The following is a 25,148-nucleotide window of genomic DNA, read 5'->3' as shown; positions in this document are numbered from 1 at the left end:
TGGTACTTATCTGAGAATAACCAGTACTGCCAGTGTTCTAGTTATAATCCATCAAGTTGCCAATGAAAAACTAACACAAATTGGGATACGTGAATTTTGAATCACCCTGTACAACCCCCCCTCTTGCAAAATGAAAATTTGTATTCTGTACAGGGACATTGTTGTGGGGAAACATTAGCATTAGCATTAGTAGAGGCATTTGATGCAGGAGAGCAAGCTTATGCAGCATCAGCCAAAAAAAAAAAAAAAAAAAACCACTTCCACTTCACCCCTCTGTTCGTTCAAAATACCTGTCCAGCTGAGCCTTAAACTCATTTAGGCTATCAACTTCCAGGACAAGGGATGGACGTCTGTTCCACCAATCAACCACCCGCTGGCTAAAGGCAAATTTCCGCACGTCTATCCTACATCTGTCTTTCCTCAATTTGAATTTATGCCCTCTCAGGTGATTATTCTGAGCGAGGGGAGGAATCCCATCAGCATTGAGCATGCTCAAACCATTCAATGCTTTATACACCTCTATCAGATCACCTCGCTGGTGCCTAGTCTCCAGACACTGTAATTTGCAAAACTTAAGCCTTTCTTCGTAAGAGCACCCCTTTGTTCCATTCACTAATCTTGTTGCCCTTCTCTGTACTCGTTCCAGCAGCTCTACATCATTCTTGAAATGAGGTCTCCAGACCTGTATACAGTACTCTAGGTGTGGCCTGACCATTGCCTTATACAAGGGAATAATCACCTCCTTATCCCTGCTAGAAAAAATCCTATATATCATTGACAATACACCACGAGCTACTCATGCAGCCCGTCTGCACTGCTCAGAGAACTTCATATCTGCCTGCACAACCACCCCCAGGTCCCTTTCATTCTCTGCCACTGTCAGTGTAGTACCACAGCGTTGATACGTTGCTCTGGGGTTGCTGTTTCCCATGTGTAGTACTTTACATTTGTCAATGTTAAACTTCATTTGCCACCTCTCAGCCGATCTGCTCAAAATTTCCAGATCCTGTTGCAGCAGCATAGTGTCAGTAGTGTCCTTGACAACCCTACCTACCTTTGTATCGTCTGCAAACTTCGACATTAAGCTTGATATACCATCATCAATATCATTTATAAATACAGAAAACAATAAGGGACCCAACACTGAGCCCTGAGGGACTCCACTAATAACATTAGTCCACGACGAGCAGTGTCCATTGATTACCACTGTCTGTCTTCTCCCCCTCAGCCACCCCTTCATCCACAGCAGCAATTTGCCTCCAATGTCACACTGCTCCAATTTGTGCAGCAGTCTTCCATGTGCAACAGTATCAAAAGCCTTTCTAAGATCCAAGTATATAATATCAAAGTTATTCCCTGCATCCAATTCCTTTGTGACTGCATCATAGTATCCAATCAAATTGGTCAGGCAAGACTTCCCCTTAACAAAACCATGCTGTATCCGAGCTATAACTGAAGTCTTGTCTAAATGATCCTGCATTGCTTCTTTAACTAGTGCCTCCATTAATTTTCCTGGAACAGAAGTTAAACTCACAGGTCTATAATTGCTTGTGTCAGCCTTTGATCCTGCTTTGTGAATTGGGGTCACATTTGCACATCTCCAGTCAATGGGTACCTCCCCTGAGTCCAAGGAAGCTCTCATAATTATGGCTAATGGTTTGCTTACTTCCTCTGCTGCCTGCTTTAATATAACTGGATAGATCTCATCCACCCCGGGTGCCTTTCTTGTGTTTATCTTCAACAATTTCTCCTCCACTTTACTCTCAGTTATTACAAGATTCTCTAGCTTACTGCTAGAGTTGAATACACCTCTGGCTTTCCCCTCGCTAAATAACTCCTCATGTGTGAATGTCGATGCAAAATATTCATTTAGTTTGTTAGCTACCTGAGCAGGATCATCAACAGTTGACCCATCGATATCAAGTGGACCAATCTGATTCATCCCCTTCCTTCTAGAGTTTACATAAGTAAAGAACTCTTTGCTGTTTTTCTTTGCATCCCTTGCCAAAGATTTCTCGTAATCTGCCTTCGCCTGCCTAACCCCCTTTGTAACTTGGTTACAGATCAACTTGTATCTATCATAGGCTTCTGTGTCATGTGTTAATTTGTATGTATCCCATGCATGTTTCTTCTCTGCCATATGCCTCATCAGTTCATCTGACATCCATTTAGGCCTAAACCTTGAACAATATTTCTTAGTTGGTATGTAAAGCCTAGTAGCTTCCAAGATAAGTTCTTTGAATGCTTCCCATTTTGAATTTGCTGTTGGTAGCATCATCAGTTGGTCCCACTGTATAGAATTTAAATACAGTCTCAGTCCATCGTAGTCGCCTTTACGAAAGCAATAACCCTTCCCTTTACCCCTAATGGTAGTTACCTCTTTGAGTAAATCCCACTTCAGCACACTGTGATCACTGCCACCTAGTGGTTCATTTATCTGCAGATTCTTAATGCATGAAGAATCACTGCTGATAATCAAATCAAGAGTATTCCTCCCTCTAGTTGCCTCCCGAACATGCTGATGTAGAAAACAATCATCCAATAAATCCACAAAAGCCTTGCTAGTGTGTGAGTAGTGACCAGCCCCCAAATTCCAGTCAATATCTGGGAAATTAAAATCCCCCATTATAAGACTCTCTGATTTACTGGCCCACTCTATTTCTCTGTACAGTTTCTTATTATACTCATCAGAGTCATTAGGCCTATAGCACACTCCTACTCTCAATTTTGATCTCCCAATGCTTATGTCACACCAAACTGACTCGACACTGCACTGTCCAGCGATGTCCACTGGCTTCACTTCCTTGGATTTTATGTATTTCTTAACTAATAGCATAACCCCTCCTCCCTTCCTATCCAGTCTATCCTTTCTGTAGACGTTGTACTCCCCAAATTCCAGTTCTGCATTCCTTATATCTGTGTGACACCACGTCTCTGATATCCCAACAATATCTGCCTTTGATGTTTTCAGCAATACCTCAAATTCATCAAATTTATTTACTAAACTCCTAGCATTGGTGTACACGCAAGTATATATGCACCTATTTCTATTCTTAGCTACCCTAACACAACCCATGTGATTACTTGTACCGCAATGACTCCCAGCAGTCTCTGAAATATCCTGCACCTTGTTTTTCAGGCTTCTGCTAATTCCAATAGAAGCAGTGCAAGAATCTCTTTCACCTCTGCCAGTGGCTACTGTTAATCTATTCGTCTTTGTCTCCCCCCAAGCTAGCAGTTTTCCGACCCACCTAACACTGCCTCGATAGCATCAGCAAACATACTTGCACCCTTTCTATTTAAGTGTATCCCATCCCTGTAGAAGCAATCTCTCCTGTTAACAAGTACAGTCCAAGCTGAAAAAAATTCTACCCCTTGAGCCTTGCACAATCTTTCCAGGGCCGAATTGATCGACAAGGTTCTGATCATATACTCCCTCCTATCATGTCTGGGCAGAATTGCAGACACTTTCAAATTCAACCCTATTTCACGGCTTCTTTTTCAACAGTGACCTGTACTTGTTAAGCAATTCTGCCGGTCTCCTACTCTTGATATGAATCACCCTGTACAACCCCCCTCTTGCAAAATGAAAATTTGTATTCTGTGCAGGAATATTGTTGTGGGGAAACATACCTCAGGTCAGCATTCTTCGCAGTTTTTCCTTGATGGTTTCAAACAAACGGGACAGAGGAACGAAGAAAAACTGACAGCACACATACACCATGTTCCTGTTAACTCAATTTTTTTGTATTCAGCGAATCTTCTCCATGTGCTTATTGAAAAAATAAGGATAACGGATAGCGACTATTTTTAATAACATACAAAATTTGGAATTGGTACGATAACGCGCCATGCATCAATAAAGTTGTAGATAACCCTCATCAACCATTACAATTTCATGTGTTGTTCTCCTGTCACTTGGATGACAACTTTAGGAATATTCTTAAATCAGAAGTTTATAACTTCTCTTCTGGAAATGAGCCCAATCTACTAATCAATGTCTCCACTTTTCAGGCTTAACAGAACTTTGCCGAAATGCCTTTGGGAGGAGAAGGAATATGGTTGTAAGACAACTAATACCTAAAGCGACTGGACAATAGGTTCGAGGCAACGTCTGCCATCTCTCTCTCTCTCTCTCTCTGCGTTTTTTTTTTTTTCTTCTCTCTCTTTTCTATTTTTATTATTATATTTTTTCCCCTCTGGAATGGGCCCCTATAGGATACTGGTCCACCTTCTGGCAACACCAGATGGGTCAGAGTCTCTTTTGAGACGGCTCGTGCTCTACTGGGATTGGTCCACCTTCCCGTGGTGTGGACGAGTACCCAGAATCATATCTCCAGGTGATTGATGCTTCTGGGTAGCCAAGCGGCCAGAACAACAACAGAACATGCACCCTACTCACACAAACCTACACCAAACACTTTTTCTGGCCCTTTTACAGTGATTCTGGTATTCACAGACAGACGACACGGAGCTGAACAGGCGTTCCAGGTGCAGCCCTTTACATATACCCATGTTCACTGCAATACCGCTACTTTGCTTAATGGAAGCTTGAAGGAGCGAAACAATGTTTAATCGCCAGAACAAAACTCCGACAATCCCCATTATCTTCTATAACGCGGTAAGGCTGGTAGAACCTTGACATGATATGCATCATGGCGAGATTCAATATTGTTTACATTTCGAGGGTACAGCCTGGTTGCTAGATAGTACACCAGAATGAATCTACTTGTAACACTATAGGAGGCATCCAGATCAGCTAGTGTATAATCTCGCTGCTTCTACTCTGCCAGAATCCGAGTAGTGTGTATGTATGCAGAGGCATTGTCGAGGCCAAGTTATGTCAAGAAGCTGGTTATATTCTTACCATGCGTACACCATATCCAAAAATTTCAATACTTCGTACAGCATATCTTCGCCACCTTTTCTTACTTCTGAATACATCATGAATTGTCAAACTAACAGAACAAACTTATCTGCGAAAAGATCTAAACCTCCCAAACACCTCGTTCATTCCACAAATATACGTGGTCTCAGTTCTAATCTCAATGATGCCCATTTCCACTTACAGTCTGCCAAATCCCCATGTACTTTTTCTGACAGAATCCCAGATATCAGTTGATTCAACCACTGCTCATCTCAGTTTTCCTAATTATTCCTTGCATGATTCCTTTCGATTCAAAGGTGGTACTTGTGCATATGTCCACTCTCATATTCCCTATCAAAGACTTAGTAATTTGAAATTTCCTCTTTTCGATCTTTTTTGGCTAAAAATCTCTCTACCGCATTCTGCCAAATTCAGCTGTTGCTTCCATCGTTCTCCCAACTCCACTAATCACTCCTTAAATTTCTCAAGTCCAACTTTCCTAACAGTGAAGTAATTTTCCTTAATGATTTTAATTTCGCAGCTCCGCCCAGCTTCCGTTTTCTAGTCACCGGACCCAGGTGGTCCAGATGCAGAGGCTTTTGCAATTATTAATGACTGCATACAGCTTGTTCATTTAGTTACCAGAATATTCAACAATGACCTCTTTCTCACAAATTACCCTTCTAAGTACATGGTCCTCTGGGCACCTGAAATCGCAACTTAGTGATGATTTCAGACTGTCTCGCGTGACCATTTCGGTCTTGTGTTGTTTGGCATTACAGTGTCAAACAACAACAAACAGTAATCCAACCAAGGAAAAGATTAATGGAATTCTTGAAATTCGTCCCATAAAAAATTTGATGACCTTTTGAGAACCCTATTCATCTTTTCCTTGGTTGAATTACTGTTTAAAATCTTCTGATATCAATGTATTCTCAGATCGCGTCAGTGAAATTATTCTTATGGAGATGAAATCCATCATTCCACCCTCCAGTTTAAAATCTCGTCCATTATCTACACCTTGGTTTTCCAAAAAAATATGCCAGGCTGTTCAAGATAAGAAAGAACTGGTGAATAACTGCTTTGCAATTAAACAGGCTAAGAGCAGAAATTGCTTCTTGTTCCAACGGTGGTCAAGCATTTCAGTCTCTTGCTGAAGTTATTCGCTACAACTTTTTCTCACCTGATGCCTCTATTATCACCTCGGCTAAATATAAAGCTGACCTGCTTGCATGCTATTTTTCTTCTTTGTATTGACAATATTGGTACACCACTTCCTACCATTTCCAGTGCACTCCATTGAATGACTACCACGGCATTCTGTCAAAAGGATGTTAGAAGAATTTTGAACAATCTCGATGCCAAGAAAACGCCAGATTCTGAGGTATTTTTCCACTTCTCAAAACCTGTGCTCACTCCTGTTCTGTGTCGCGATTTTACACTTTCTTTTTCTCCTGGTCCTTTTCTTTCTACTTAGAAATTTGTTCCTATCCAGCCATTTCCTAATGTGGACTTGTGTTGTGTCTTACGTAAGGCGATCCCTAAACATTAGTTCATCTCCTCCATGGTTCTCTGTGATGGTATACAAAACTCTGTACAATTTCCAGAAATTAGTGCTGATGAGCCATTTCCTAAATAGTGACAAATCCCTCCCATCCAATTATCGTCCCATTGATCTTACTTGTACTCTTTTTAAAGTAATTGAGAAATTCATTAACGGCCAACTTCTAAATTATCAAGGAACCTTCCATCTGATCAATGATCGCCAATATGGATTCCGTCAGTGTCCATCCACTGGTGATATATTGGCTTATGTTATCCATCTATGGACAAATTCAATGGAAACGTTTGGTGAATTTGAAGCAGTTGCTTTTGATAGTGTTTGGCATAAAGGTCAAATAAGCTTCTATCTTATGGATTGCCGACTGTTTTCCGTAATTGGTATCCAGTTTTCTCTGTGACCGCTTACTGAGGATGATGGCAGTCGGCTCTCTGCCTTCTAACTTCTCCACTAATGCTTGTGTTCCCCAAGGTTAATTTATTTCTCTCACTCTTTTTTCTCCTGTATAATTACCACCTTCTTCTATTGACTGAAAATCCTATCTATAGTTGTGCTGACGATAGCACGTTGCATTCCATCTACTTATTTGAGGAACTTTCTGCTGCGCAAACACCCTCAACTTTTGGAATGTCCGCTACCAATTCCTTAAATACTGATCTCCAGATAATTCTCCAATGGGACAAAGATAATTTAGTTAATTTCAATCCTTTTAGAACTCAGTCCTATCTTATATCCCGCAAAAATGAGCCTACAGCTCCTATTCATATCTTCGATGACACTCTAGCTAAAGAGATCCCATAGGTTTATAATGGATTATCCTGATGTCCAATCTCTGTTAGCAATATGCACATCAAAAATATCGCTTCCTCTGCATCTAAAAAACGGTTTTCTCTTTCGCTCTCGACGTTACTTTTCTTACTCTGTTCAAATCTCAAGTCCATTCTACCATGGAACATTGTTCGCACATCTGGGGAGGTGTCCCCATAACCTCTCTCAAGTTTCTAGTCTCCATTCAAAAGGGGGAATTAGGTTAATTAATGACCCCTCTCTTAGTCTCTCTGCTCTCTGTCACACAGACCTGTTTCAGCTGCATGCCTTTCCTATAGATACTTCCATGGGCAGGCACTGTTCTTCTGAATTGGCTTCTATAATTCCTCTCTCTTTTTCAAAGCAGTCCGAACAGGTGTTGCAACCAGTCAACATCCTTTTAACTGTTCAACATCAAACTCACAGAACCAAATTTTCTTCTTCTTTCTCATTTATTCATCAACTTCCCTTTCTGGAACAGCCTTCCTTCGTACGTATTTCCTGAAAATTACAATCTACAGAAATTCAAGTCAATAAATATCTTCTTTTAGTTTCTCAACATTCAAACCACCCACAGTACTAATCACTATAGGTTTTAAGACGGTTCGTGTTTGGAATTTTCACAATAAAAAAATTACTTCTAAAGACACGCACAAGAAGTGAATCATTATGAAGGGTGTTGTCAGTAATTTCGTTTAACAAATGAAGTTTTTTTGCGGTTTCATAAACAATTGTTATCTTTATTTCATACAAAAAGCACAGCAATACAGGTACATTAATTTTTGTACGTATAAATTACTTATATCAATAACAAGTGTGTCAGATTCGTTCTGCAATTCCAAGTCTCACAGAATCAACCATTTCCAAATCCTCACTATGCATCACTCAATCCCTCTATGTACACCAACGCATAAATATACTCTAAAATTGCACTTTAAAGAATTATAGCAAGGGTCAAAACTGAAAATACACAAGCCTTCATTTGACCTTAGGGAACTCAAGATGTCAGCGTGGTACCATCTGTTGACAATTCATCTTAATCTTAAATTTTCAACCAATTTTAAGAATATTTCTCATCTGTTCGACCACTGTTCGCTGTTCTACTGACAACCTCGTTATATGGCGGTGGAAGATCGTCAACTCCACTTTTAAAATTCGGATAAAAGGGTGAATTGGAGATTTCTGGCTGAAGCATTTGCTGTGCAGGAAAAGGGGTTGGAGCAGTTGGGAGCAATCCTGAATTCGACCCGATTGGCGTAACAGGATAAGGACTCCAAACTGGTGGATTAGGGTAGGAAACATTAGTCTCAGGAGGAATTCCACTCATCACTGGATACGCGGTTTGCTGTTGATGTCCGGGAGGAGGGGGTAGATAGGCTGGATATGAATTACTCGCTGGCGGGGGTGGACAAGGCGTATAGGAGTGGTTGAATTGCTGTTGTGCATTAAGACGGCGACAGCAGGCAAAGCAGAATCCAAGAAGGGAGATCAATCCACCGATAACCAAGATGACGATCATAAAGGATGGAAACTCCATGCCCATAATTAAGCCAAAATTTTGATTCCTTGCTACCTAAAAAACAAAAACTCATTAACATTTTAACAGAAGACAGGGAATTTATAAAATAACATGCAATGTTTAAATTTAACTGCTAAACACTGAAAATCAAACAGTAATCACCATTCCAGAATCTTTGAGAGAAAAAGTTGGGACATTCATCGCGAACTACTTAGTATACTACCGATATCGAAATTTCTCAACTTTCCGAAGACTCATGAGGAACATCGTCTGAAGGGGAAGGGAACTTGCATTTTCAGAACTAAACCAAACAACTGCGCGCGTGATCTGAAAAACTTCGTTCCAAATAGCTAAAGAATTTCACAAAACGCCAGAAACATACAGGGGCACTTTACTGTATGCAAATTGTATGGACAGATCTGCATCAAAAGGAATTCCATGGACGAACTTCAGACCTCAAACTTTTCGTTAGGAAAGGTAATGCACATCCAAGGCCTTCCAGAATGGTGAGCCAGGCAAGAAGATTTATCCGAGCTTTTCTAAGCATCTACTTAGATCTGGGTGCATATATATATACACACACATACACAAGATATAAATACACTCCCACCTAAAAGTTTGGAATCACGTTTCATTTTTCTTAATTTTCCAAGTGGACCCCTAAATGCGATAGAATCATCTAGTCGTAGATTATTCTAGAAAGTGGGAGTATTTTTTCAATATTATTGAAGATTGCCGACGATTCCAGACAGTTTTGCAATAATGTAAATTGAGGAGGAAGAGCTGTAACTTACAAAATCAAACACCCGTCATCCAGGAAGAGTGTTTCTGTTTAGTGTAAGTTTTGTGTTCCGTGATAAACATGACAGGAAATAAGGAACTGAGTGCTGAAAAAAAAAAAAAAAAAAAAGAAAAGAAAGTGCTATTATAACTCTGTACGAACAAAGTTATTCCATGAGGAGTATTGGCAAAAAAACTAGGTTTCATTTAAAGGAGTACAAACTACATTCGACGATTTAAGAAGACTGGCAGTTCAAAGGACAAACCACGATCAGCACGCCCACGCGTAACAACGGAAGCACAAGATAAGACCATAATAATGATTTCTAAACGCAATCGACGACTTACTACCCTTGAAATCGGAGCGGAGTTCAATAGGAACAGAGAAACACCCATATCTACATCCATTGTAAACTTCGTCAACAAGCAGGACTTCATGGTCGTGTATCGGTCCAAAAACCTTCATCAAAATCGGAAAATCGAAAGAAGCGGTTGTCTTGGGCTAAGAGCCATCAACATTGGACCACTGAAGAGTGGAAAAACGTACTGCGGACGGATGAATCCAAATTTGAAATTTTTGTATTCGAGCATAGAGTTTGTGTTACAGAATTAACTGAAGAAAAAATGGTCATATTGTTTAGTGCCTACAGTCAAGCACCGTGATGGTTTCATCATGATCTGGATTTGCTTCTGTTTTTCCAGGAGTGGGCGATATCATCAGAATTGATGGAATTTTAAGAAAAGGCTATAAAAACATTCTTGAACATAAAGCAGTATCGACTGGACTTCGACTTTGCGGAAGAAATTTTATATTAACAGAAGGACAATGACCAGAAGGACAGCTGTAAGCTGTGCAAGGACTTTCTAGTAACTAAACAATGGATGGGGGTGGGGGTGGAAGAAGATTACAAATTATGGTGTGGCCACCACAATCGCCTGACTTATACCCATTGCAGCTTTCATGGGAACATCTAGTAAGTTTGCCCATTTCCAAAAAAATTATGGGAGATCATGGAATAATGATAGTCGAGACACTATCAATAAAATTAATCGCCAGAATGCCATGTCTGTTTAAGTCAGTGATAAAATCTCGTGGTGGAGATTTTGATGAAAAATCAGTACAGTTGTTAATATTAATCACTACAATTTTTCTTTTTTCGCTGTAAATCTTTCAGTGCTTAATAAAAATATCTTAAAATACTCTGTAGTGTGTTGTTTTTATATTTATTAAACCTTACTTGTCATAGCTGATTTCAAAAAAAATTAACGAAAACTTTTGTCATACGCTGTGATTCCAAATTTTTAGTCAGTAGTGTATATAAACTGATAAACGTATTGCATATGCACAGGATTTGTTAAGGTATAAGCTGGATAACAGATACCATATTCTGGTCGTAACAGCTATGTTTCAAAAAAAACAAAAACACCTGTAGGTACCATGTTCTTAAAAACTGCAACCCTGCTATGGATTTCATTGACGAGATTGTGTTCTGGGTATATCCAGATTGATTCACTAACCAAATAACATCTATCCAACAACACATGTCAGCTTCCGTTGGCCACTAGCAAAGTAGTGGTAAAGAAAGACTTTACAGAATGTACACCTCGTTGAGTCCATGCCACAACAAATCAGACTGTTCTGAGGGCCATAGGAGAACCTACTCACTCTTAGGTAGGTGTACCTAATGAAGTGGCCACTATGTATAAGGACAGGACCGTAACTATGTTCCAGTAGGACAATGACCGACCACATATCGGTACATTACCAGATGGACTCTTCAAGACGTAAATATAAATAAATAATCTTTATTTGTCCTACCATACTAAATAGTGTTACAACGGTGAGTGACAAATTCCCTTCATGGCAGTAAATGCCAGGGGATAACCTCTGGTACCTCAACTATAACAACAGCCACAAGTAAAAGTGTCACTACATCGACATCTAATAGTATCAGTGATGACCTTCTTGCACTCTCTGAATTTTAGGAGACCATGTACTTGAATATAGTGTGAAATGATTGAACACTAAGGAAAACCAAAGGCCTGAATTTTAATAAACTGCCACATGGCCAGTCTGTATATTGCACTACCAGAAAAGGTTATCACAAAGCTAATGGTGCAGTGAAATCTCCAGATAAATATCTTTCTCTTGGGTTACGAGTTGTATAAAATAATATATCTGTACATATAATGTATTAAATTTTAAAAAGTTATTTTCAAAATATCCTCTCATAGCCTGCAAAATCTGCAGATCTGTCCCCATTCGAAGATGAGTGGAGGGCTCCATAACTCAAATTGCACTTTTGATCCCTCTAATTGAGAGCGCAAGTGGAACAGGCCTGGAATGATATACCCTAAGATGCATCCAATATCTCTTCGCGACCCAAAGCATGCCAGAGTTGGCGGCTGTGGAGTGGGTGGCTATAATAATGCCACAATCTACAGTGGTAATCTGGCAAACTTGATTTAATTTTGAAGAGCATAAATTCAAGTTTGATTACTCTAAAATATGTTGTTTTATGCACTGGAAAATTATTAGTCCTAATGTTGCAAAATTAACGCAGTGTGCGCGTTTTATACACACCAATGAATTTCACTGGAAATTTGTTGGTCCTTTCGATTCCCCCCCCCACCCCAAGAAATCTAAATAGAAGTATGTTTTTCGGATATTATTAGAAGAAGAAAAGTCAGAAATACACTAAATTTTCATTGCACGTTTTGTTAGTTCCAGTGGAAGTTTCATATAGAATTCTGATTTCACAGCCCATCCAGTTCCCCCTCCTCTAAGGAAACATTATGATAAACCTGGAAGAGCAGCTCTGATATTTTTCAAAATATCAGCACTTGTTTAAGGAATATTCTTCTATATCTTTGAACCAATCATGTCAATAGGTTAACCCACATCCCCCCACCCCGAAATAAACTACTTGAATCTCAGCCCACAGTTACTTATCAATGGTGAGGTTATAGACGTTCTCAATACCCCTAAGCGAAGCTATATGTTAATCTAATACACCTTACCTAACTAATTTATACAGCAGTTGAACACAAATAATATACATGCATATGTATATTTAAGTTAATACAATTTAATCCACCAATATACTGATGCCTAAAAGTTGAAGTAGACGAGTTTGCCCACTTATCCTCTGTAAATCGAAAAGACAATTGGTCTGCTCCTGCGTCTCACAGTTCGACTGTTCACTAATACCAAACACGTTGGTATCATTTTGAAGTCTAACGGTACACCATACCAATGATTCATTACGGTGGTCGGCAGGACAAAAACCAACAAATCAGAGTTGAGGGTAGCAATAGTTCCGAACGTGCAAGAACAGATGCCTGATAACAGTCTTCCAATTTGTGTAATTATACTTCCTTAAAGGAGGTGGTTACTTTTGTTATTCTTCAGTTTCGAACCACGATACAGAGAAGGGCAACGAGATTGGTAAGGGAAACAAAGGGGTGCTCTTAGCAAGAAAGGCTTCAGTTCTTCAAATTGCAGCGTCTGGAGACTAGACACCTGCAAGCGGATCTGACTGAGGTGTTTAAGGCTTTGAATAGTATTAGCAAGCTCAATGCTAATGGGATTCTTCCTCTTGCTCAGATTACGCACTTCGGGGGCATAACTCCAAATTGAGGAAAGGCAGTTGTAGAACAGATGTGTGGAAGTTTGACTTTAGCCAGCGAGTGGTTGAATGCAGGAACAAACTTTTATTTGTCGTTGTGGTAGTTTATAGCTTAAATAAATTCGAGGAACTGGACAAATGTTTGGAGGGAATGGATAGATGAAATGAGAAGTGTGTTTTTTTTTTTTTTTTTTTTTTTGGTTCATGCCATATAAGCTTGCTCTCTTGCATCATATGTCACTACTAATGCTAATATCTTTATGTCCTACTGCCTGATTTGCTCCGAAGAGGCCATTACATCGAATAGAATATAACACATGCACTTTATAGACAATTCCAATGCTCTGGCTACCAATTTGCATGGCTATGTAATGCAAATCTAGTCATGTCTAAGCTAAGCAAAATTTCCACTTTCCTCTTCGCAAGCATGTTGAATTTCTTTTTGTTTTTCATAAAAATCCATAAATTTTTGCACACATGAATTTCAAATGTTAAAACTATATTTAACAAAAGCCCTTTTATCTTGACGGGAAATTTTTCAAATCATGCAGCTTCCTGCACACTATACTGATGCCGACGTGCGTTGCAATCGTCTCATGAAGGTTTCCTGGTTATTTTGTGAAACTGGTGGTTTCAGCATCAGTCCACTTCCATATCACATCACCAATCATCGACCTATGGATCTTCAGTGCCACTGAAATGTCATGTAAAGACTGATTGCTTGTATGGCATCCTATTATCATTCCGCTCTGGAAACCTCTTAACTCCACTGGTCGCGGCAACTTGCGTTCGCAATCGTTCAATTGTCTCCTTGAACGGTTACAAACATTTATAGTTGTTTGACACGTGGTGCTTGAGTAGGATGTCACCTGTCGACGTAGGAGTGTCCGTATTTAATGGTAGGGTAGTATATAAATGATATGAAAAAATGAGTAATTCATCTTACATCAATAAAAAAAAAAAAGTATTGGATCTTTGCTTGCTGGCTACAGCAGTTCCGACCACACAGAATGAAGCAATAACATTTGAACATTTCAGCCCTTGACTCAACATTTCGAAATTTCTCATCTCACAGGAAGTCTGAACAGCTCTTGGTGGAACCCAATAAACAGAGTTGTTGTAGTTGGGTTAGCACATTAGCGACTAAGGCCATATTGCTCTGTGCGAATTGTCTCTAAATTGCGTGTGTTCTGTGGTTGATTTTTCTCCATGGTTTCCGGGAGAACAAGCCATATTACCCTCGCCTAACACCAACTCAGCCACGTTGTGAAAAAGGCCCATAAAATCCTCACGTCATCGACGGGATTCGAACTCAGGTCTTTTCCACCCGTTGTTGGGAAGATGGCGATTTTACTAACTGTGCTACCCACGAGGGCCCACTAAAAAGAAACAGTTCATGATTTAATCACTCTTGAAACACGTGAAATTTAATAATGAAAAATGCACAATATAGCATATACTTAGGTAGCTACTGCTGTTATCACATAGGGTGTAAAAAAGAAAAAAAAAAAAAAACTTAATTAACAACCCATCAAATTAATTAAAACAAATAAAGAAACCTTACTTTCATCCCGAGAAGAGCTCCATGGCTCATTGCGAGGTTGGCGTGACATAGGTTGCTGCCGCCTACGTTACAAAAAAGGTTAAAGATATTCATTCCGAAGGACAAAAGTAAGATTCCTAAATAAGAAAAATAGAGGGATTACGGAATGATTTCTTCAGGGAATCCTCCACACTTGTCATTACTCGACAAAAGTCTTATTTCCACAGTGAACGCTTAGCTGCTTTTCAGCAGCTCACTGTGGAAATACCTTTTGAATATTGAGGTACGAGTAGTCCACCTGTAGAAATCATCCTGTGATATACCTATTTTTTCAGTTATCTTATTATTTTCTGACTTCTGTTACTTTCTTATTTTGGAGTCTGTCTTTGGGGATGGTTTTCTATAGCCTCTTTGTGTATCACAGGCTGCTGCAGCAGCAGCAGCACCACTGAAGGGCTCTTCCCCGGAGTAAAAGTAAGTTTCTTTGATTATTTTATTTAATTTGGCCAGTTGTTAAAAAGTTTTCTTTTTTTTTATATGGTAACATGAGTAGCTACTTTTTTTCTTTTATGAAAACCCCAAACACAAAAGGTATCAAAACCTATAGTACTTAGTAGCGTGCATGGGTTGAAGGAGAAGTATGGGGGGAGGGGAATGCCGGAAACTTTGCTCTAGAGACTAAACATGAGTTTCACCACTTCAAGCCTCCAATAAGCAAAGTGGTGGTATTTCACCGTTTGATGAAAGTCATCTGGCACTTAAATATGTAATGTGCTCTGGTTTCAAGATTATTAATTTCATATGGTTTAAGATTGTTTAATCAACTGAACTGTGTTTGTTTACTTGGTTAAATATACCATTTAAGTTTTCTTTTTCTATTTAGAAATAAAAGGATACCTTTAAAAACTTTACGCAAAACTTGATAACGCTGTTTTCCGTTTAGAAATTGAAATTGGTTTTTATCTTGCAGTCAACCCACATACGCGGTTGGAGCTGCTTCACCCTTCAGTTTCATTTGCTACCATAATTCGGGCGATCATCACTGTCCCCAATTGAAGAACTCGCCCAACGACCTAAACTCCCTACCCCCCCCCCCCTCTCTCTCTCTCGTCGAAACGGCTCATACATCTAGCACCTCAAGCAGAGCGTTCTCCCAGGCATCATACAGCCCATTTATGAATCATACGTTCAAAGAATCTCGCCTCATTATGACCTAGGGCAGGGGTGACAAAACGATGGCAAGCATACAAATGTTTTGGGCACACGCGGAAATCAGAGAGTCCCAAAAAAATTTCAAGCTTCATACAGTGATTTCTTTGAAGTCGGAGTGGGGTGGTAAGGCGTACTGACCAAATTGTGAAAGGAAATTAAGAAAAAATTTCGTATATTTCGCACATTTATTCAGAACATAAGTTATTGGTAAAGTTATGTGAGATATATTATCCACATTCAGTATTTAGTGTAGCCTCCTTCATTGTCAGTTATGGTTTGTATGTGGCGTGGAGATTATTCTTCGTTAATTCCCATAAATATTTTAATTACTATTTGCCCTTTACAGATTTAGAATGTCAGCTCAACCAGCAAAGAAACAAAAGCGTACAAATGAAAAGGGGAGGAGCAGAAAATTTCAAGAATCTTGGAATGAAAGATTTGGTATGATTAAGGAGAATAATAAAGCATTATGTATTTTGTATTCTGAAACGCGAGGATAGTTTTTTAAAATATTTAGCCAATTTTGTGTTCTGGGCACACAAGGGTAGTTTTTTTTTTTTTTTTTAAGATTTAGCTAATTTAGGCACGCGCAATTAAAAAGATGGTAATTGCCAGGTATCCCCAGGTGATAACATTGAAGGCCTAGGTTCGAACCTGTTTATTATTGTTAGCCATATGGTGCAAGGAAGCCTGGGATGCCTTATGCTGGCACCAGCCAAAAAAAAAAAAAAAAATTTCTAAATTACCCTGAGAGAGAGAGAGAGAAGTAGAAGGGTATCACCAAGAAAAAGAATGATGATATCCAGCTCAGGACCCTGGGTGTGCCAAGCCCACAGTCACCAGATGTGAGCCCATCCGGTAATGAAAGGAATCATTTATGAGATGGCTAAATTGCTCTGCAAAGAAACAGTTCGACATGCAGGCTAAATTACAATCCTAGACAGAACGTTATACAGTTGGTTTCTAATACTGATCAGTAATTAAGTGAAAAAAAAATCATTTTAATACAAAATTCAACACATTTTATGTGCGCGCGCGCAGGATTCTGCACAGCAACGATGCCTGTTATTTTGGTTGGCAAAGTAACAGCAAGATATTCGTATAATATGATGGCAATCATAAGACTCCATTTAACGTCTTGAAAAATTAGATCCCGTTACCATTCAGTGTCCAGGAAATGTGGAATGGAATTAAAGCAACGAGGTGTCAGTTGTGGCCTTTTTACTAGATGAAGAATCTCGCGCTTTCAATAGTTGAAGCCATGAAACCCTCTTAGTTTACTCACCTGACAGAGTAAGCCACGTTGTAAAATAAAAAGGAAAAAAGTCTTCGCCACATTTACGGTATTCAAACCCACACCTTTTTCTACTCAGAGTGGAGAAGACAGCGATTATATCACTGTTCTCTTCACCTGGATATCGAAGACCCACCCCCGTGAGCACTCGGTGTCTAGGGTTACCAATATGCCTGGAAATTAATAAAATACATAAAAATAAATAAATTTTGTTATTCTTTAACGCCAATTTTAACCCAGTAGTGTACATTGGTTTTATAATTTGCATTCATATAATTTAAAAATTCATGCTTGTAAAAGCTACCGATGTGGAACGTACGAGTCCCCCTTCCCCAAACAAAATTTCTGGGCGTGCCACTATTAGGACTTCATTTACAAAGTAGTCTTCCTCCTGACTTCGAAAGATCTTACTCACGCTGTCATGGACGACTGCAATCGCTATGCCACAGTCACACTAATGTAGATTATCCTTTTTCTGATTTCTCATATTCTTTGGGATCAACTAAGCAGAGCGTACGTTTAGTTACCAGTGCCAAGGTTATGTTTTCATACTTTTAACTTACTCTCGCAAACCTGAGAACTACACCCACAAAGACTGTCATTGGACAAGGTTAACTCGACAATGTTGACATCCCCATTTGTATCAAAAATTTAACATGAACCATATTTCCTACCTTTTTCTTCTTCCCCACGTACGGTATTGCCCTCATAACTTTAAGACGGGTTATATCTACCCAGTATGGAGAGGACAGTGAAAGTACAATAAATAATTTAATAATAAAATATACACTTAAATATTTAAGAAATGATATTAATTTAAAAAAAAAAACAACGCAGTTTATTCCAAGTTGTTACTTATATTTCCTTTCCATAATCAATTCAAAATCTCTTCCCAGAAATCCCATCCATTTATAGAAATCATAAAAGAGTAATCCTAAATTATCCTCAGTTTCATTAAGGTAACCCTCAATCCTGGATATTTTTAAGAGGGGCCATCTTTTACCTCCACCTCTTTGACACGCAACAATTCAGAGAAATCAAAGTACGTATTTCCTAAAATAGGCGAGTAAAATTTGAATTTGTCTGACACTATTTCCCCTTAATAAGGAAGTGACGTAAAGAGGACTTAATTTTCCAGCTAGTTTTCCTCTTGGAAGATACCACCTTTTTACAAAATCCCCACTGCCACAAATGTAACGTAGATTTTCCATTACGCCAGCACACCAAATGATTCTTCTCTAATTTCTCAGCTCTTCAGGAGGCAGGGCACGTGTTGATTTACCAGTGCCAAGGTCAAGTATTCATTCTTCTATTATTCTCGCTTATCTCACAAGTCCTTCGCACAGAGGGGCGTCAAACAGAGGCCTCCGACAAGGTTAGATTATTCACTGCAAACAAACCACATATCTCGTAAATACTGTATAAATAAACTAATTAATTAAAGTTTATTTTAATTTCTTCGCCACTTATTCAAAACTAAATAGAATGCTACTCTAGCGACATCGGATGAGACGCTTGTTCAACTGAATATAATTATTAAAATCACGATGTAGTAGAAATTTTTGATTAAATTACACTATCTAATACGACTATCATTTAAATATACCACTCAGTATATTTTTAAATCTACTTTACTCACCTGAATCAATTATTTTCGTAACGACGCAACTCTAGTCCTAACTCTCTCTCAAACTGAACATCAGTGCGCATGTACCTTCCATAGATTGCGTCATGTATGAAATTTAAGAAGCAACCAATGGTGATCGAGCAACTTTTGTTATTTGAAAACTTGCTCACGTAAAAGAAATCCGGGGGGAAGGGGGTTTCGTAGTATTGATGACTATTTTTCTGTACGTTGTTTTCATCTTTTTTTTATTATTTAAAATTTAAATATAATAGCAGAAAGCTGCACTAATCTAAGTTGTACATAAAATTCATAGAATACATTTATTATTAATCCAAATTGTTAATTCGCAGGGGCAGATGTTTTGTGCACAGCCTTGGTAGCAATCAAACTGTAAACTGACACTGAGAAAAACTCAGTTATAAGGTCCAACGGGCAACGCCTGTACAGGGGGAATTGGCCCTCGCTAAAAATATTTATTTATGCATAACCTTCAATTAAAGCATGACAATTATTAATGAAATAGAAAAACATTATTAAAGTACGAAAGTTGCCATTATTATACAAATATAAATAGGGCATATTTTGTCCTACTTTTATCCTACTTTTTTGTCCTTGAGTTATACTGCTGAAACGTGGACTCGTGGAGGATGAATAAAAAGGATACTAGCAGAATCCAAGCAATGGAAATGAAGGTGTTAAAGACTACGCTAGGAGAGACTAAATATTGACATTAGAATGAACTTGGGAATATAAAGTTTGAGGGAGAAGATGACTGCATCACGTTTGAGATGGTTTGGACACGTGAAGAAAATGAACTCGAACAGAATACCAAGAAGAATGTTTGAGATGAATACCTATGTGAATGAAATCCAATAAAAAGACTCCACCTGATATACCTAATTGCCATAAATACCTTCCCAAAGGGCAAAATGTGTAATTAATGGAAATCATGCAAATGGTAATCACTACAACCAAACATGCATTTTACTGCATTTACGTGTACAAACTGAAATGACAAACGAATAGTATTATGTACTGTAAATCAGCAAAATAAGTCCTCAATGTTTTGTTGTTCCTCCTCGAGCTGCAATTACAGCCTTTCAACGATCTGGCATAGAGTTAATCAACTTCTAGATATACGATTGCCCAATTTCGTGTTACCACACCCTTACAATGCTCTTCTTCAGCTGAATCTTACTTGTTGGCTTCTTCTGAGCAATTTTAGACGACATTATGTACCAGAAATTTTCAACAGGATTCAAATGTGGACTGTTGCCGGCTGGACCAGTCCAACACTGTAATGCCAGCATTTCTGAGGTATGACTGCACCTTAAGAGAGAAAAACGAAGAAAAACATTGGTGTATGTTTTAAGCCAGAGGTTCCCAACCTTTCTCGGTTCACGGCGCCCTTACTGTCCCAGTAATTTTTTCACTGCACCCCCTAGGCCAAAAGAAATACCTAACACAGTGGTTTTCGACCTTTTAATATATACCTATATAATAATTTTATTCTTTATATAGAGGTACTAAATAAAGATCAATTATAGATCACCACAAAATTAAAACGATACGGTACAATGGATATTGTACCGTACCCTTTTTATAATGAAATAAATATATAAATTTAAAAATAACTTTAAGTAACTGAAACCCAAATTACACGGCACCCCAAGAATGTTGTTGCGGCACCCTAGTGTGCGCGGCATCCAGGTTGAAAACCACTGTTTTAAGCCTTGAGACAAGAAGACAAACTTATCATTAAATCTAAATAGCATAAAACTTACCAATTTTGCTGTGTGGCAAGGTTCTGAGTCCTGTTGAAAAATGCAGTTTTGGACGTCTGTGTGGTGATACCTAATAACGGGTTTCAGGCACTCCTCCAAGTTGGTGTTATGCAGTCAGGATGGCATGCCTCGGATTTTCGTCTTCTGACATATCACTTCCCATCCGAGCCATGCAGGTTGAATTTCGATTAGTCAGAAAAGATGACGGTGTTCCATTGCTCTTTTACCCATGAAACATGCGTTTGAGCCCGCGCAAGTTGCTTCTTCCACATTTGTTGGGTCAACAAAGGCTTCTTCTTGGGCCAATAGGCATGCAGACCACATTCCGAAATTTTTTCGGAATGTGGTCTTTGGAGAGTTTGTGCACTTGTTTCAACGCCAGAGGCCATCTCAAAGTCCAGTTTTAGATGAGGAGCACTAGCATAGCAATTATGGAGGCAAAGCCGTTTCAAATATCGATCTTAGGAAGGCGTAGTCACTCTCTTACAGCCTGATCCACGTCCACATCACGCTTTAATTTCGGCACCCGGGATACTGTTGACTGGTGATAGCCTATTTTATCGGCAATAGCAGGCGTATAAAGCCCTTCCTGGGACAGAGAAACAGCTGCACCTTTTTTTCTTGGCGTCAACTAAACATATGGAGCCATGCTTACACCTCCGCAAAACAGAATACTAATGAGCCTGTATACCCTTCCAACGCCGTATTTATAGAAACGGCTGATGCAATACCTTGCAACTACTGTCTGATGCAATAGAAGCGTTATCTGACGCAATACCTTTACTTTGCGACAAAAAAAAATGACTAATCAAACAATATCTTATACGTTTCACTACAAATGTTACTTTTTTTAAGGCGATGTAGTTTTTTTTTGTCCACCACTTTACATCCTAAAGTGAGGCCTCCAAACCTTTATACTGTATAATACGCAAGGTGTGGCCCAACCATGGCCTTATAAAAAGGGATAACCACCTCCTTTTCCCTGCTAGCAAAGTTTCTGTATATCATTGGCAAAACCTCATGAGCTGTCCTGGCAGCATGTCTGCACTCTCAGATAATTTCGTGTCTGACTTCACAATTACCCTCAAGGTTATCATCGAATCAATCATTCTAATGATATGAGTATAAATAATCCATTATGATCTCTCCATTATCCTCATCACTAGTTGTTAAAGCGATGAAAAAAGATGATTTTATTTTCATTATTAATCTAAAATATATTTTTATTGGCATTTTCACTAAAATTTTATATTTACGTATATATATTTTCACTTTTTAAAATACTTACAAACGTAATTATTAAAAATTTCGAATCGTAATAGTTCTCTCTCACACTCACTTTTTATGGAGCCTCGTGATTTTACAGGTTGGTTCGGATTCATTTTTCTGCTTCAGCATGACAATGCTGCAACAGAAAAAAGAACCCCATAATGCTACAAGGAATAACTCCAGGCTGTGGCAGAATCCTTGCCAAACTTCACAGTTGGGAGTACATACCGTGGTAAATAGCATTCTCTGATCACTAGATCGAAGAACCGTGTACTGTGAACCATTTCCAACATTGCAGACACCAATTAATATTTCCTTTCCTCCGGGCAGTTCGATTATGTGCATTGAGAGCTGCGATCTTTGGTTTGTGGTCAGAAATTTTATTTTATTTCAAAATAATAAAATTTTATTTCAATCAAATAAAATTGCTGACTTCCTTGTTGACAGTATTCGATAACGACTAACAGCAAAAACGTACCACTCTTCTGAAAGCCCTCCGGTATCTCTAGTTTCTGCAATCTACCCAAAAGTTTCCTGGCTGCAGTAGCACCACAGTTACTTTTCCATTAAGTGATTATATCGGCCTACGTCGTATTAATCGTATTAATCCAGCCAATTAATTTACAGAGGACGAAAATTTAGGTGAAAGTGAGCTTCCAACTAAACCTTGACCCAATTTGTTAACAACTAAGCCTTCATTACAAATGAAGGCTTCGTTGTACACAGTCACTCACAGATCACTGTCAATGAGTGATTGAAAGCTAAAATATCATATCATCTGCTGGACATCTATCGATGACCAGTGCTGCCAGTGTGCAGCAGTTAGAATCAAATTCCATCAGGTTGTCAATGGTAAATTAACACAATTTGGGTTAAATTAATTTTGAATCATCCTGCATAATTACCCCCGAAGCGAACTAAAAATGTAAATAAATAAACAAGGAATTCGTGTATCCATTTGCCACATTTTCTTTTAGGCCGACAACGTCCCTGTTTTCTGCATTATGACCAGCTTTCTCCTTGACAGCTTCATGGAAAGAGGATTGAATACTGTCCGATGCCCTCTTTGGGTAGCGCAGTTGGTAAAATCGCCGTCCTCCCCACACCGGGTAGAAAAGATTTCAGTTCCAGTCCGTCAATGACGTGAGGAACCGTTATGGGCCTTTTTCACAATATGGCTGAGTTGGTCGGTCTCAAGCCAGGACAGCATGGATTTTTCTCCTGGAAAATCGATTTTTTTTAAGGCAAACAGAAAATAGGACAACACAATTTACAGACATTATACTCGGAGCAATATGTCCTTAGTGGCTGATGCTCCAAAAACCCTACTACAAAAACAATACTGTTCGATGATGTTGAGGATCAGACCATTCTGGTTTCAAAAAATCGAACAGTACTCTGCACAATGTGTTTGTTAAAAGTTACCCGTGAGAAGGGAATTTAAAATGCAATTTTGTGTTATATTTATGTATCTAAGCGGTTTGTTGAACTCAATGAAAATAATGTAATTTTTTTTTAATAAGTATTTTGATCTAATATTCATCACATACAATAAAAACTATTGAGCAAAAGGACTGGAAGTAACAATAAAAATTATTGTGGTGAGTGAATAAAGTCGCGATTTTAAATGTTATAGATCTATTACCATATTATACTGGTGTGCCAAACCTAAGGACCAACGCTATTTCTAAAGGTTACAGCCACAAATCTTTACTTAAGGTACTCTTTACTAATGAGAATAGATTCAGTCTCAGCAGCGATTCTGGACGTCAGCTAATCTGGCAAGAGGTTGGCACACGGTATCACCCTGCAAACATCACTGAAAGGGATCGATATGGCGGTCGAGGTGTTCTCTCCTGTGGAGGCGCTATCTTGGATGGACGTACAAAACTCCAGATACTGGAAGGCGGTACTGTAACCGGTGCACGCTACTGTACTGAGGTAATCCTTCCTCATGTGTGTCTGTTCCGAGGTGCCATTGGCCCCGAGTTCGTGTTTATGGATGATAACGCCACACCCCATCGCACTGTAGCTGTTGATATGCTTTTGGAAAGTGATAACATTGTTCATATGGATTGGCCTGCCCGTTCCCCGCCGATCTAAATCCCATCGAACACATATGGGACGCTCTAGGGAGACGCCTAGCGGCATGTCCACGCCCTCCAGAAAATGTTCACCAGCTGAAGATGGCGCTGACAGAGGAATTGACGATGTTACCGCATAAATTTATCAACAACATCGTTCTAATTATGGACAGGCTGTGCAAAGCCTGCATCGACATTAGGGGTGGCCATATCTCCTACTGAGGACCACCTCTTCCCTTTGTTCCATCTTTGGCAGTGATGCATCTGTATCATGGCAGCCAGTGCTATGTTGCCATTTTGGAATAAAATCCCTCTGTACCGTTTTGTTTCCGTTGTTGTGTCATCATTTCTGTACCTCACGAGGTTCCTTTGGTATGCTTTTCCCATATCCAGGCCACTCCTATGAGAAGCTACAGGTGAAAACCTGATTGGTCCTTAAATTTTGCACACAAGTGTATTTGCTAATCATAATTATTAATAAGATATCCGTCTTAATTTTTTCTGAAAGAATTTAAAAACTCAACAATTTTTGCAATATCACTTTAACTCTTCTAATCGTTCTTAATTTTTTCTAATTCATTTTTTTTTATATATTAGTGGAATCCTCACCATGAGCTTGTTGCAACGATCTGAGAGTTTCAGATAGTGACCATTTTTAAAAGCATACAATATTTGAAAGTGGTAAAATTGCGTGTCGCTTATCAACTTTGAACGATATGTGTACATCAGGGGTGTTCCTAGGGTATGGTGCCAATTGAAATTTTGCGCCCCTTTAAAATTTTCTTCATATGTGTATGTAAGTTTCAGGTTTCCAGGGGCCCCTTGAACATTGGCGCCCGGGTGCAGTGCACCCCAGCACCCTCGGGACGGCTCGCCCCTGGTGCACATGACAATAAAAGAATATCATTACGAAACGAGTTATTAGTAAGTAAAAATGATAAACAGGTGTTATCTTTATTTCATAAAAAGAGTGCAGTAATACATGCTTTCTGTACATCTAAATTATTTACATTAGTATCAAATTTTTTTTTTACATTTTTTCTGCAATCCATCTCATAAAATTAGCCATTTTCTGATCATCTAAACCTCACTGAGTGTCTGTATGTACACCAATGTAATAAATATATAAATATACTGTACATTCGCATCTTAAAGTTCAAAATCAACAATAT

General features: G+C 38.9%; 1 protein-coding gene across 2 annotated transcripts in view; it reads right to left on the bottom strand.

Annotated features, from left to right (window-relative positions):
* The window catches only part of LOC150075798 (uncharacterized), a 40,186-nt gene extending 21,243 nt beyond the window's left edge, over positions 1-18,943 (bottom strand). Inside the window, exons 1-2 of one of the 2 annotated variants that reach the window (XM_090387420.1) lie at positions 18,852-18,943; positions 7,987-8,808 (exon numbers count right to left, since the gene is read on the bottom strand). In XM_090387420.1, coding sequence (XP_090243546.1) covers positions 8,296-8,778 — 483 coding nt within the window. In that variant the 5' untranslated portion in view covers positions 8,779-8,808; positions 18,852-18,943 and the 3' untranslated portion in view covers positions 7,987-8,295. Of the gene's footprint in view, positions 1-7,986; positions 8,809-18,851 lie in introns of those variants that run through there. The other variant, XM_090387419.1, reaches the window with a different exon arrangement.
* Between the last annotated feature and the right edge of the window lie 6,205 nt (positions 18,944-25,148).

This window comes from Mastigoproctus giganteus, chromosome 13 (genome assembly GCF_048544385.1).
Source record: "Mastigoproctus giganteus isolate SK-2022 chromosome 13, ASM4854438v1, whole genome shotgun sequence".
Lineage (NCBI taxonomy): Eukaryota > Metazoa > Arthropoda > Arachnida > Uropygi > Thelyphonidae > Mastigoproctus > Mastigoproctus giganteus.
Note: the sequence above shows the minus strand (reverse complement) of the source record. Positions and strands in the feature narration are given on the sequence as shown.